Here is a 13860-nt window from a genome sequence, read left to right on the forward strand (position 1 = left end):
TACAGGTTCTATGATCCTCTAGACCCTCTACTGAATATAACAGTTCTCTCTCCAAATCTGTCCTAGTTAACATTTATTGTGAACGAGTCCCATCCTAGAATCACCTGGAAAGTGTCTAAAGCAAACAACTGTCTTTATCAGATTGGTCTGTGGCACGTCTGTGAGGGACTGTCCTGATTGTCTTAATTGACGTCGGAAGACCCAACCCACTTGGTCAGCGCCATCCCTAGGCAGGAGGTCCTGGGCTGTATCAAAGGCTAGCTGGGCTTTAACCTAGTGATCTCGTGAGCGAGCAAGCAAGCAGCAGCTTTCCTCCATGGTCTCTGCTTCAGGCTCTGGAGTTCCTGCCCTGACTCCCCGAGATGGACACAACCTGGAAACTTAGGTCCTTTCCTCTCCAAAGTTAGTTTTGGTTAGAGTATTTTATCACTGCAACAGAAAGGAAACTGGAACACCCTCCTCTACTGTTAGTTAATCCAAGTGACGTTCCACATCTCTGTGGACAGAAGTGACAAAGGCTGAAGCATGCTCAGTGAAGAAAACGGCAGCAAGGATGGCTCATCAATCTGTTAGCAATCCTTTCAATTCAGTCAAAAAGCATGTTTTAAAGACGAGCCATGTAGAAAATTTAAAGAAACAAGAGCTAAGAGCTAAAACCTCTCAGGAATGTACACGATACTAATAGCTCTACTCGTCTCATGCTGGGCTAAGTGCTCAGCTTTGGGAAAGAGAACGGGAAACAGAACCTTTCCCCCAAGCAACCTCGAGGGCTGTCAGCTCAGCTGCCTCTCCCAGTAGCAATCAGAATATACCTGATTAACCCTTAGACATGTTGAAACAAGCCAGCTGCAGCTGCGCTGCCAAGAGACGTGAGGAACAACCCTCTTCCCCCATAGCCAGACACACAGATGAAATGATCCCATAGCACACTGGAATACGAGGCTGGACCAGGAACGTGAAGCAACTGCTCCTATGTGTACGTCTAGAGTTATCGGCTTGATCTAGAAGTCAGGACTAAGGCTGAGTGACCAAATAACTTAAGCCAGTTCTATCTATAAAAATCACCAGGTCCAAATTCTTCAGGATTCCTGTTGAGCTTGTTAATGAGAGCAGCCCTCAGAATCAGGTGTGTGGCTTCAGTGGCAAGGGGCTTTGGTTTGAAATCTACCCAACAGCCACTTACTCCTGGCCCTGCCCCAACAGATGGCCCAGAACAGTGGGTAGATCTGACATGACTCCCACAGGCTGGCTCTATTACTTTCCAAATTGGTCATCTGCCCTTTACTAGTTTTCCGAAGACATATTTTTACAGTCTGGTAAGAAACTCATTAGACATCCCAGGCAACTCAACATAGCCCTGGCTTTTGACTGGCCCCAAGCCAGCAGCAGGAGTCCCAGTGTCACTGCCTCTGTGGGCCCCTACACAGATGCAGCTTGAGACGTTGACTTTTCTATGCTCTTTTCATGGCAGCAACCCTTTGGCTCCAAGTTGGCACAGTACATTGGCTAACAGCACCCACTCGGCTTCCTGCTAAATCAACCAAAATAAGCAAATTGCCCAAACTTACCCAGGTCACCATCATTTCTTGCCTGGTAAATACTGCTGCTCACTTTGGGAGTTTTTGGTTACTTTTTGTCCAACTTCCTTTATTTCCTCACTCCTTGCTTCCTCCCCCTCCACAAGCCTATGCACACAGCTCCCACCCATTCCTACTTTCCCCTCCCAGCCCCCCACCCCTACCCCCTCACCCCCCACCCCCCACCCCCACCCCCACCCCCTTCTCTGACTCATGAGCCTCGGAGTTCTCCCTCATCGTTCTCTTACTCTGGAATCTGCCAAAAGGCCCCTCCTTTGACTTCCTGTTCAATCCTGGGTTCCAGTCCTTCCTCTCCTTCCTTGCCCTTCCTAGGTGCTGCTTGCCCCAGAATTCCACCTCTGTTGTCAACTCTTGGGGAGGCTCCTTCTTTAATTATCACCTTCCTCTCAAGAATCTCGAGTCCAGCGTTTGGACCTGTGATCTGAGGAGGGGTGTATCTTCATACTTAGCTATTTCAAAACTGACTTACTCAATTTTCGTTTTAACCCCGGAAAGAAAAAAAAAATGTTTCATAAGTGTCTCACAGTAAGTGGGGCGGCTGATGCAGTACCGTTTTCCCCTCACAAAATAATTTTGCAGTAAGAAAAGTTTTTTTTTTTTTTTTTTTTTTTTGCTTTTATGAAGGGTACAGAGGAGAGTTCACTGCGTGAATGTGGTCAGCAGGCCTGGGCAGGGTTCTGTCTTGGGGTGTCAATGTGAACCTCCTTATTCACTTAGTTCTTAAGTGAAGCTGTACATAAACACTATCTCCTGGTTTCTCACCAGGAGCAAGCCATGTAGCAAGCTTCTGCTGGCATATGATGACAGTTTTCTGCCTTAATTACAGGACAAAATTGATGCTTCAGGGAGTCTCAAATCCTACTTAACATGCTTACAGCCACAGTCCACAGAGCTCTGGAGTAGATGCAAAGACTGGACCACCCTGGCAAAGCCCATCGGTGGCTTCCCATGTCACACAGCTTGCCAGAGGTAAATGCATGGGAAGAGAGGAAGTTAGACACAGGGGAGGAAAGAACATTGCTCTTATTCTCAAGAGCACGAAGACCTGTATGACACTGTGAAATAATAAGAAGTACTTTTTCAGTCTTCATTTCTGGCTCCTGGCCAGCGTTTCTAAAACCCTGGGGATTTCCTATGTGATAGGAACATTGTTTATTATATGTTCTTGGGTAACTGTTTCTGCCACAAAGGTCCTAAGTGAGAGAAACATTTTGTTCCTCATACTAAACTCTTACCTGTTTATGCTAACGAGGCAACTCAGACAATATGGACAGTTTGTCACAGAACCAACCAAGATCAGAGGCGTGAATTCAGTCTAGAGAAGCGGGAAGGAACTGGAGACTCAGTTCAGTCACTAACGTCTAATGATCTGATCCCCTCATGGAAGTCTGGGAGCTGGTAGCCCTGGAGTCACAGGGTGGCTTAGGCTCCCACACCTGTCTTTGGCATGTCTCCCATTTGGTTCCAACTATGTTGGTTCCTTTATTATAAAGTGGGACAGTTCCCTGAGGTTTTGATCTGTTGTAGCCTGTGGGAGAATCTTTTCCATCCTTCCTTCCTTTACCTTTTCCTGGCTATCTTTACAAGCTACTCTCATGCCCTGAAGTTGATCTGATGTGATGTCTCAGAGCCCTGCAGACCTGCTCCTCAGACTCTTCTCAACACTGATGGAAGGTGCTGGAATGGACAGAACGAAAGGAGCCTGCTGGTTATTAAGACTTGGAAATCACACACAAAGGGAGATGATGGGCAGCTCAATAAGACTGGGTATTTACAACAGGACAGTCTTCATTCACCCACTAAACATCAACTGAATACCTAAGGCACATTCCAGTCCTATGACCGCCCCCTCAAGCTTTGGCTTCCCGGCTTACGTAAACCCAACTTCACTCAAGGCTTCACACCAAGGCAAAGCTGCCTCTAAGACCAGCTCAGCCTTGGCTGGCCATTTCTTCCATGGACTATCCTCCTGGCTTCCAAAGAGCCCAATTCCCTCTGGGATTCCCTCCTCCCATTTGCCCGACACTAGTGCTGTCTTCTTTACTAGCTGCATCTATCTCTGCCCCTGTAAAATGTTTGTTCTCAGGAAGTGAAATCATGGTTTAGCCTCTCCTTCCGTTACACACTTCCTCTTGGAGATCAGAGAGCAAATGATCTCCCCATCTGACTTTGCTCCTCAATATTTATTAAGCTAAACAGTGTTCATTACAATGGAGCTAGAGGATGCTCCCTAAGTGTCACATGTAAGTCAGTGTATAACACTAATTACAGTTACCATCTTAAAAATCGTTAACATGGTGGTAGGGTACCAAGTCTGATATCCTAGGCTCTGCAGTGTTATTGATTCCCAGAGCGGGATTTTGTTCTCGATTTGCTCCCCACTCAGTCATTACTCACAAGGATGCTACACCCCTGCAGCTAACTCTTCAATGCTGGCAAACCATCAGAACAAGATTTAACACTTATTCTCTCATAGTCACTGCCAGGGGTTGTGGAAGACAGTCAGCTGCTGCCCCTCAACCACTTCATAGAAACAAACGTTCTGACTCCCAGAATGCACCAGGCTTGCAGGCTCCAGGGAAGGTAAGGCTATGGGAGGGGCAACTGTTCCTGCAATGGCATGCTCCATGCCAGGTGCTGACTTGACTTCTTTTCCACCCACACACATACAGCACATTCTCCTGAGGAGATCCCCACCCAGCCAGCACTCCCAATAACTAATTGGTCTTAAATGATATCCTTAAAGGAATGAAAACAAGTGAGCCCACTGCAGTATTAAGCCTCTCCGTGGCCTGTTGCTTTCAAAACCAGGGGATCTGATGGGCTTTATTTGTAGAGCTAAATAGTATTTCATAGTGCCTTATCTTTTATTCTCACTGGAGAAGTTGAATAGGAACACTGTTCAAACATTCCATTTACATTTTCAAACTACTCCAAAAGGTCGTGAATGACACCTAAGCAAACAGATTAGAACCCTCCTGTTTCAAAGAGATCTCGGAGCCTGAAGCCAGAGCCTGTGTTTGCATACAGCCTCACTTGTAAAACATGCCAGGAAGAGGGTAGAAGAAGCCTAGTGGGCAGTGTTAGCCTTGGTGCCTCATCTCCAAGATGAGATGTTTAGATTAAAGGATCTGGGATGCAGTGCTACTTTTAATCCTTGAGCATGGCAATTCTCCATGCACTTTGCAATGACAACTGTTTTCCTCACAAAGCATTTGCTAGACAGACCTTTCGTAAACATCATAGACACGAATAGGACTTCATTTCATCCTAATTTATTTTCAGCATTATTTTAGGAACAGCTCTCTACATGAAGAGAGCACGCGACACACTTGTTTCCATGATTCCCAACAGAAATGTCTACAAACAAAAGGCTGTGGCAAATCATTGACTCTTGTATCATGTTCAGATGAAATCACCGGATCCTGAGATTTTTCTGGCTGCTGTGTTCTCTTCCATCCACCCACCCTTTGGCTACTTCCTGGATTACTAATAGCCAGGAGCAGGGAATTTAATCATCTGCTCTCTCCTAACAGTTCAGCGGTATCATAATCCAAGAGCAACAAAGGTACGATGTGTAATCAGGCTGGTAATATCTTCAGAGATGTGTATGGGGAGCCTCAGTTTTTAGAGGTGGGGGTGCCAGGTACTGCAAGGCCAGCGAGTGGCTCACTGTAAAAGAAAGAGTGTACCATATCTCAAAATGAAAATTTCTACTCTTAGTCCTGGTCAGTGCATTGTACTGGCAGGCTAATGACTACACAAACGGAAACAGATAATTGTGTCTGGCCTCTGAGAGAGCATGCTATGCCTTTTACATTATGTATGATGTCAAGGTCAGGAAAACCAAGAACCAGGCATTACAGCACAGCCTACATCACTACATAGCTTTGCCAAGCAAGAGCCACAAAGAGAAGACACATGGGAGGTACCTGGCAATAAATGAGAACTTGGAAGTGCCACACCATATGTGATTGAGGCGGTGAGAATAAATAACACCGTGTGCAGCTTACACAGTGTCCCAGGGGTCTCCAATATCTCAGAAAAAGATTCTAGTAAGTCACCACCATGAAATAACTGAGCCCCCCTCCCCACCCCCAATAATATTTACTTGGCCAGCAAAACTATGAAACTCCTAGAGGAAAACCTTCAGGATAATGAAACAGAAAGAGGCTTTTTGGGTGAGAAGACCAACAAGACAGAAAACTAAAGCAAACACAAACAAATGAGATCATATGCAATGGGAAAGGCTTCTTTCTGTGAGGCAACGGGAACAATAAAGGCTTAACCTACAAAACATAAAATGTCTGCAAAACATTCATCTGACAAGGGACAGATATCTGAGATGTCTGGGGGGGGTCAAGTGACTCAATGGTTAAATGGTCAAATCTTTGGGTTTAGTTGCCCAACAAAACCTGGGAGAACTGTCTCTGTGTTTCTCAAACAAATACACATGCCCAGCGCATTTTCTCAGCCCCTGTCATCAGGGAAATGTAACTGGAAACTGTAGTGACATGCCATCACCTCAGTGACAATGGCCATCAGCAAAGGGAGAAACAAAACCAAACACACTGGCATGTATTTTTTTTTTGGGGGGGGGGGACGGGAGGGAATTCTTACACACTGTTGGTAGAAATATAAACGAATATAGTGTTATAGAAAACAGTACAGAAGTTTCCCCAAAGCAAACAGCAACAGAAACAGGATTACCAACCACACCATCCAGCAGTCTCACCTACTGTGTGTATATTCAAAGGAAATGAAATCGGACCTACACCCCCATGTTTAGCACAGCACTTGATAATAACCAGGATCTAGAATCCACATGGGTGTCCACTGACAAATAGATACAGAAAATGATAAGAGTATAACATGAAATACCTTCCAGCCACAAAAATAAATGGATTCCCATCCTCTGTGACAATGTGACTCAACCTTATTCCATCTGGTGAGATAAACCAGGCACAGAAAGTCAAATATCACATGTTCTCACATGGTCAGGTACAAGATACATTACACAGAAGGAGTAAGTTCTATCACTCTCCAGCCTGACAGTGACTTCATTTAACTAAAACATCAAATAGTGCAGAAGGTACCTCCTGCACTAGGGCTCCTCTCTGTTGGTAGGATGCACACACCTGCTATGGCCTTGCTGGCTTCTAGATCTCCAGCACTTGAGCTGGACAGAGACACATGAGGTGCCAGGCAGCTGCCTCCCGGAAAGAGGCAGCAGAGAGAATCATACAAGTATGAAATGAGAAGTATGCCCAGCACTGACTCTAGTCTAGAGAATAACTCAGTATATTCTAGCTCCAATTCTGCTTCTTCTGTGTTCAAGGAAATTCGTGATGCAGGCAAGCAATAAGGCCCTGACCCCAGAGACGAAGGGCACATGCCTGCTTTGCTTGTACTAGTTTTAGCACTTGAGTGACATATGAAGAAAACCAAATAGGCTTGTCCTCTGGACTTGGAAGGCACTGTTTCGATTTCTATAAAGAGGCCAAGGCAATGCCTCTAAGCAATGCTCTCCAGGATTCTGCCATATCTCACATCTTTTTCATCTAAACTTATTTAATAGGGCATCATCAGCTCCGTCCATATGAGGTGACCCCAGTTTGGCGTAGGGGGGTCAGGAAAAGAAAAATGTGTACCCTTGTTGTCAAAAAGTTCCTAATAAAGTGTGAGCAAATGGAACTAATGTCTGGACACAGGGTCAAGACAGTACACACTGGGAAAGTGTGGGAGGGCAGGGAACAGCCTGGAAAAGCATTTTCTGCCAAATGGGTGTAGATGGAGACAGAATCCACTTGAGGCAGAGCCAGAGAGAGATTACAACCAAGGAAATGGGGCTGTTGTGAGGAATGAGGAAGCAGAGTCCTGCTGGTCAAGTGGTGGGGTGGATTGCTGTGGTCAAGGTAATGCAAATAACAACTTCCCGTTTCAGAGAAGCTTCCTTTTTACACTTGAAGGAATCAGCTCCCACTGCCCACAACCACTACTAGAATCAAAGCAGCTTCTCCCCAGCAGCAAGGGCGGGAACTCAAGCTAGCCAAGACCAATCAGAAGGCTAATCGCTGGGATGCTGAAGGTTGAGGATGACCAAATACTCTGTAACAGAAATCTGAGCAGTCAGAAGCAGTGATGGCAACCTATCCAGATCATTCTCGAACATCTGACTATGCTGCCTAATGCATCCTGACATCCTGGGTTTCCAGCCTGTTAGTAGGTGCTATGGATTTGATCTCTAAGGTCCCCCATAGGCTTATGTTTAAAGACTCTCAGTGTACAATTAGAAGATGGGGGTGGGGGGAGCCTTTCCAGTAAGTAACTGGAAGGGTACCAAGGTGAGACCTTGGGGTATCTTTGCTCTATTTAGTTTCCTGGCCACCACATTAACGGCTTTCCTTCTTCATGAAAAGCTGCCATCAGCACATGCCCGAGGCTCCATCAATAAGGCCCTGAAACCTCTAACATTGTGAGTCAAAATAAACCATCCAGCCAGTGAGATACATTCCTGTAATCCTAGAACCCAAAAGGTAGGACAAGAGGATAGTGATTTACGGCCTAGCATAGGCTACATAGTAAAACCCTATTTCAAAACCAAACAATAATTTTTTAAAAAAAGTGTTTTCATAGAAGTTAATTACACCATGAATTTGGTTATAGTGACAGAAAACTGTCTAACACAGAGAATGTATGAATTATTCAAATTTTCTAACAATTATTTTGTTTACAACAACAAAAATTACATTTCACTTTTTGCCATTGGAATGCTAGTGACTGGAATGATTACTATAATAATCAGAGTACAAATGCCAAGGTACAGGACATATAAAGAAGATATATTCCAGGACAAATGAGGAAGGTAAAGTGGGAGACCTTTCTTGGTGACCAGTTGGAAGTGGAAGACAAAGGAAAGAACAGAGTTAGTGAGAACATCCAGGCCTATAGTTTGGAATCCAAAAGAGGGGTGTAGCATGTAGAGGAAACACAGAAGGGAGATCAGATCTGTGCAGGCAGAAGGGTGTGGTCATGTCAGACTTATTGAATGGAAGGTCCCTATTCATAGTATCTACCAGGAAGCTCCATACACAGTTGGTTCTTAGAGGAGTCCAGGATGGAGGTATAACAGAGTCGATGAAAGAGCTAAAAAAAAAAAAAAAAAAAAACCCAACCAAAGGAGACCAAGGGATGGTGATGTCCAAGAAACCAGGGAAGATGGCAGTCCTTAGTATTAAATACAGCTGTGTTTTGATGGTAGTGGTGGTTTTAATTGCACGTGTTATTTGTTTATGTGATGTGTGTGTGTGTGCACATGTGCCATGGGAGGTGTGTAAAGGTTGTGGAGGTCAAAGAACAACTTGTAGGAATTGGTTTTCTCCTTCATCACTGGATTTTCAGGGATTGAACTCAGGTCATCCAGCATGGTGGCAAGCACCTCAAGCACCTTTATTGGCTGATCAATCTCACTGGCCTTGAAATTATTATTATTATTATTATTATTATTATTATTATTATTTTATTAGCAGGTTTTTTTAAAGGACAAAAGATATGAGCAGAGGGTTATGATGATTTTGACACATTTGTGGAACAATGAACCAGAAAGACAAAAGACAAAAAAAATATATATATATATATCATGAAACAAAACACAAAAGCAACCAGATTTCAGTAAGATAAGGTAGCCGGAAAAGAGCACTTAACAGCCAGGTGTGTTGGTTTGCATCTGCAATCCCAGCACAGAGAGGCTGAGACAGGAGCACCATTGTGAGCTCAAGGCTTGCCTAGGCTACATAGCCAGATGATGTCTTGAAAACAAACACAATCCAAGTATTTTTAAAGGAAGGTTCATCTTAAAGGTTGGGTCAGTAAAGCCCAAAGGTGGACAAAGCGATGAGAAGAAGGCTTATAAACAAGTCATCCACTTATTCTATGGTGTTTAAAGAGCACCTCTTCCATGCAGGTTCTGGAGATAACAGTGAGGAATAAGAAAGACTCTTATGCTCAGAAGCCTGCTCAGAAAGAAGATAAGCCAGTGTGGTGTGTGTCAGCAAGGAAAGGGACAGGTGTTCTGAGAGAGGGCAACTGGGGGTCCTGGTTCAGACTGAAGGGGTGCTTGGTTCAGAAAAGACTTCTCCAAAGAGTTGACCAAGAGTTCAGATAAAGAATAGGGTATCAGGGCAAAAAAGAATAGTGGCAAATACTAGTACCCTAGAATGGGGGAGTTTCCTCTCATCTAAGCATGGAGGAGAAGGAGCCGTGAAAGACTGCATGGGACCCCAAGATAGAAGGGTGTCATTCTGGCATAGCAAAGACTTGAGGATGATGGTGAGTGTGGCTGAAGGGGAAGCTGTCAGTCTACAAGCAGGAGGTTGTGTAATGGCAGCCATGTTTGTTGTGAAATAGCAGGACTGGTGAGTCAGGAGAGGCCTAGGCTAGGTGGCAAAGGGAGATGGTTAACGTGAGGGAGCTGCCCTCTCTTGCCAGCCAACCCTCCATTCTCTCCCAGGTCCTCACAAAGTGAATATGGCTTTCTCATTTCCACTGTAAAACTTCTGATTGATTCCCAAGGCAAAGGAGTCTTGGATCCTTCGGTGCTGCTTATGTCTGGATCATCACAGTGATCTCAACCATCATTCATTTTTACCACTTTCATAATTAAGCAATGTACTCAACAGGAAGCATCTAAATGCCAAATATGTGGATATTAATTGTCTCCTCAGGAAGCCCATATCCACAGGAAACTGTTGACATCCTCTTTTCAAAGACCTTCTCCTCCTTAACAGAGTGGGCTCTTCCCATCCACTTGATGTCTAGGCATCTTAACGCTTTCCCAGATTGATCTAAAGCAAGTCCTAGATTTTCCCCCCTCACTTTAAGCACAGTCACTTACTGAGGAGCAGGCGAAATGAAAGCAGTTCTTTAGGAGGTGACTACAGACGGGAGCGACCGCTGGCACAGAGTCAAGTGCATTCTCAGCCATGTGAGCCGAACAATCTCCCCAGTCATATGCGTCCACGCTCGTGCACATGCACAAATAAACCCGACTCTAGGGACTTCTACATCTGACGATGGTTTCTCCAGATTCAATCCCAGCCAAAGTGCACCAGTCTTTTATTAGGGTTCGGAATGATGAATTAGAAGCATCTACCATTACAATAAATTAGATATGAAGCATCCAAGGGCAATTTCCTTGCAGCTCAGAGAGTCTGAAGGGCTCCTGCTGGTCTCTCACTACACAGGATTGACAATCGCGCCACCAGAGGAAAGAACCCAACAAACTGGAAGTGAAGGGAGGTAGGGAAGATTGCAGAGAGGATAAAGGAGTAAGAAAACTGACTGGTGATACATAGTATGAGGGATTAGGTCCCATAAAATAACCAGCACACACACACACACACACACACACACACACACACACACACACACACACACAAACATGCATCCTAACAGAAGCTTCAGTGAATCAGTCTGGTCAATAAAGTGGCAGTTCAACTTTCCTCAGACTTAGTAAAAAAATAAAAAAGAAAATCTTACCCTAACTGCTATCATTTTAAAATTCTAGCAGCTCAGATTAATTGAAAAGAAATGAACGTTGTGGGGCCTCCTTTAAAATGCAGAGGTCCACCTCTGCAGGCAAGGGCAGGTGAGGACCAAGCTAAAGATGCCCATTACGCCAGCATCCGCACAGCTTGCAAACTCCGGACCAGAGCCAGCCAAGGCGGGGATACTATGAATGTTGCTAAAGAGAGGTATAATACAGTTGACCTGGCAGTTTTTCATCTGCCCCCCCCCAACCCCCCAACCCCCACCTTTCCTAAAAGGCAGGGAATAACAGGCCTGGAAGAAAATGTTAATCTAAGTGCCATGCAATTATAAAAAAAAAAAAAAAAAAAGTTCAAGGATGGTTTTCTCAGCTCGGCTCCTATTTCTCTTTGACTACTTTTGACTTCGTGTAAATGGTGCAAAACAGAAAAAGAAAGCACGTCCATCAGCACAAAGTTCTGTTGGTACAGAGGCCGTGACAGGGAAACATCCCAGCTCCAAAAAAGCCCACGGGAAGCTCAGACACAATCCTTCTGCTGTCACTTTTCCTGCTGGCTGACCCGTATTTCTATTAAACAAGCCCTTTTCAATTGACAGCGTCCCTCACACCACACAGCTAGGTACACGACCACACTGGAAAGCCTATATTGCAAAAGGTAGAACTTTCCTTGCTCCGACGCTGCCTTCGCTGTGACTGACTTGCGACTTAGCAGTCTTCCAAGAAGCTACTTGAAAAGAAAGAGATTTCTCAACCTTGAACCCCCCCACACACACCTGACTAATTTTCTCCAGCTACCCCTACTCCCACCCCATTTACAAGTGGACTTTTGTATACATAAAGATGCAGGGAACATAGCAGTCTCCCAAGAAGCTCCGTGAAAAGAGAGATTTCTCAACCTTGAACACCCCCACATCTGATTAATTTTCCCCAGCTACCCCTACTTGCACCCCCCATTTACAAGTGGACTTTTGTATACATAAAGTTTCAGGGAACAAAGCGCACAAACACTCACACACAAATAAACTCCCAAGCTAACACCAGCTATAATAGTGTTTTGGTTGGAGCTTTTCCAGCCCTGTCACCAGCTCTGTTAGGAGTAAATGAAACTCTTGCTTTTGCAAAGACAGAAAGGGACAAACTCTCCTGTTTCAAAGGACAAAAAGGTTCCCCTCACATCTTTCAGTCCCCCAGAAACTGCAGAAGGTCTGGCATGAAAATAAATAAATAAATGGGGAAAACCCTAACATATTCCCCAAATAAAGATCTTTCACTTCTCTCCTCGCTCAGCTTCCCCTTTTAGCCGGAAATGTATGTCCCTTCCAATTCTTGACACCCCCTTTTCAAAGGGACCCTGACTCAGACTCTTCCTGGGAATCTAGCTTTGGGTTGTCCCCAGGCAGGCAGGCAGCCCATTCCAGGCGCATTTTGTATTCTCAACAGTCAAAGCCCGCTTTCTCCCTTCCAGAGAAATCTGAAAAGCAGCCTTGGTGGGCTGGCTTGGCTAGGTCTGATGCCGAATCCCTTGCCCCTTAACTGCCTGGCTGGTGGGACAGGGCTGCCTACTCTCTAAGTCCAGGCAGACAGAGACAAAGTTCCCGATGGCTCGCTCTGAGCTCCCATCAGCTCCTGCTCCCGCCTTCCTCCACATTCCTGCGCTGAACTTGGCGGAGTCCAGCGGCTGGCGTACCTTCCCTGGGCTCCTCCGCCTCGGAGAGCATGCTGTCGGGGTGCACAGCCACAGGCTCTACCGCCACGGACATGGACGTGAGGCTGCGAGACTCCCAGACGAGTGCGATGTGCGCGGGCGGGACGCGGTGGGAGGAAGCCTCTGAGATCAGAACCTCCTGGGGCGGGCGGCTGGCTGCGGGAGGGATTTTCAGGGGAAAGTTCCGCAGGAGTGACGAATCGAATCGCGCGGGGCAGGGCTGCAGGAGTCCGCCCCCGAGGGGCCGCTACGGGTGGAGGCGACCAACCGGGCAGGTGGGGCCCAGGGCAGGAAAGGTGCCCTGGAGAGAATGAACTGGCAGTGCGGGGCAGACGGGGGTGGGGAGGTGGGGGGCCAGGCAAGCACGCACTACATCTGGGGGGTGACATTTTTGACACTCTCTGTCTTGGGTTTTTACATGCCCCAATTCATGAAAACTCTTTTCGGCTTGTTATTTTTCAGGCTAGTGATACAGCTGCTGGGCAAGCGTTTGGAGGGGTCGTGTTCACAAAGCAAAACTTCACCAGCTCCGGGACCGGCCTCTAAGGAAAGTAGGGCAGGGTAGGCAGAGGGCCCTTATGCATGGCTGCCTCTCTCTAACCAAGCTGCTAGGAGCTAAAGGCCTCTCTGGTTTTGGGAAATGCTGACAGGCTGGAGATAAAAGGGCAAAGGGCGGCAGGACCTAGACAACAGCAGCCATCCTCCCCTCCCCTCCCCCTCCCCTCTCCTCCCCACCTGGCTTCTACCTCAGACTCAGAGGAAGTCATCTTAACTCTGGGGTGGCTACACAGCTCCCAGCAGCCTACCTGTCTTACAGAGACTGTTTTTACAGGGCCTTGTTTTAGCACCAACCCTAGGGTGAGGGGCCCCAAGTAAAATACCTGAAAGGAAAACACTCGATGGAAAGAAATATCTGGCTGGAGATTGTAACATTCTCCTGTAACTGAGAAAGGTTACATTCTGTAAGAAATGTACTTTCCAGCTCCCTTCTTTTCCTTATATCATTTTTA

At 46.0% G+C, this 13860-nt stretch overlaps 1 protein-coding gene across 3 annotated transcripts in view; it reads right to left on the reverse strand.

The window, feature by feature from the left end:
- Tnfaip8 (TNF alpha induced protein 8) overlaps positions 1–13860 on the reverse strand; it is a 109958-nt gene that overhangs the window by 27328 nt on the left and 68770 nt on the right. Inside the window, exon 1 of one of the 3 annotated variants that reach the window (XM_034518684.2) lies at positions 12833–13013. The exons of the other annotated variants lie outside the window; for them this stretch is intronic. Coding sequence (XP_034374575.1) covers positions 12833–12905 — 73 coding nt within the window. The 5' untranslated portion in view covers positions 12906–13013. Of the gene's footprint in view, positions 1–12832; positions 13014–13860 lie in introns of those variants that run through there. 3 annotated transcript variants of the gene reach the window in all.

The sequence above is a fragment of the Arvicanthis niloticus genome, chromosome 14 (assembly GCF_011762505.2).
Source record: "Arvicanthis niloticus isolate mArvNil1 chromosome 14, mArvNil1.pat.X, whole genome shotgun sequence".
Classification (NCBI taxonomy): domain Eukaryota; kingdom Metazoa; phylum Chordata; class Mammalia; order Rodentia; family Muridae; genus Arvicanthis; species Arvicanthis niloticus.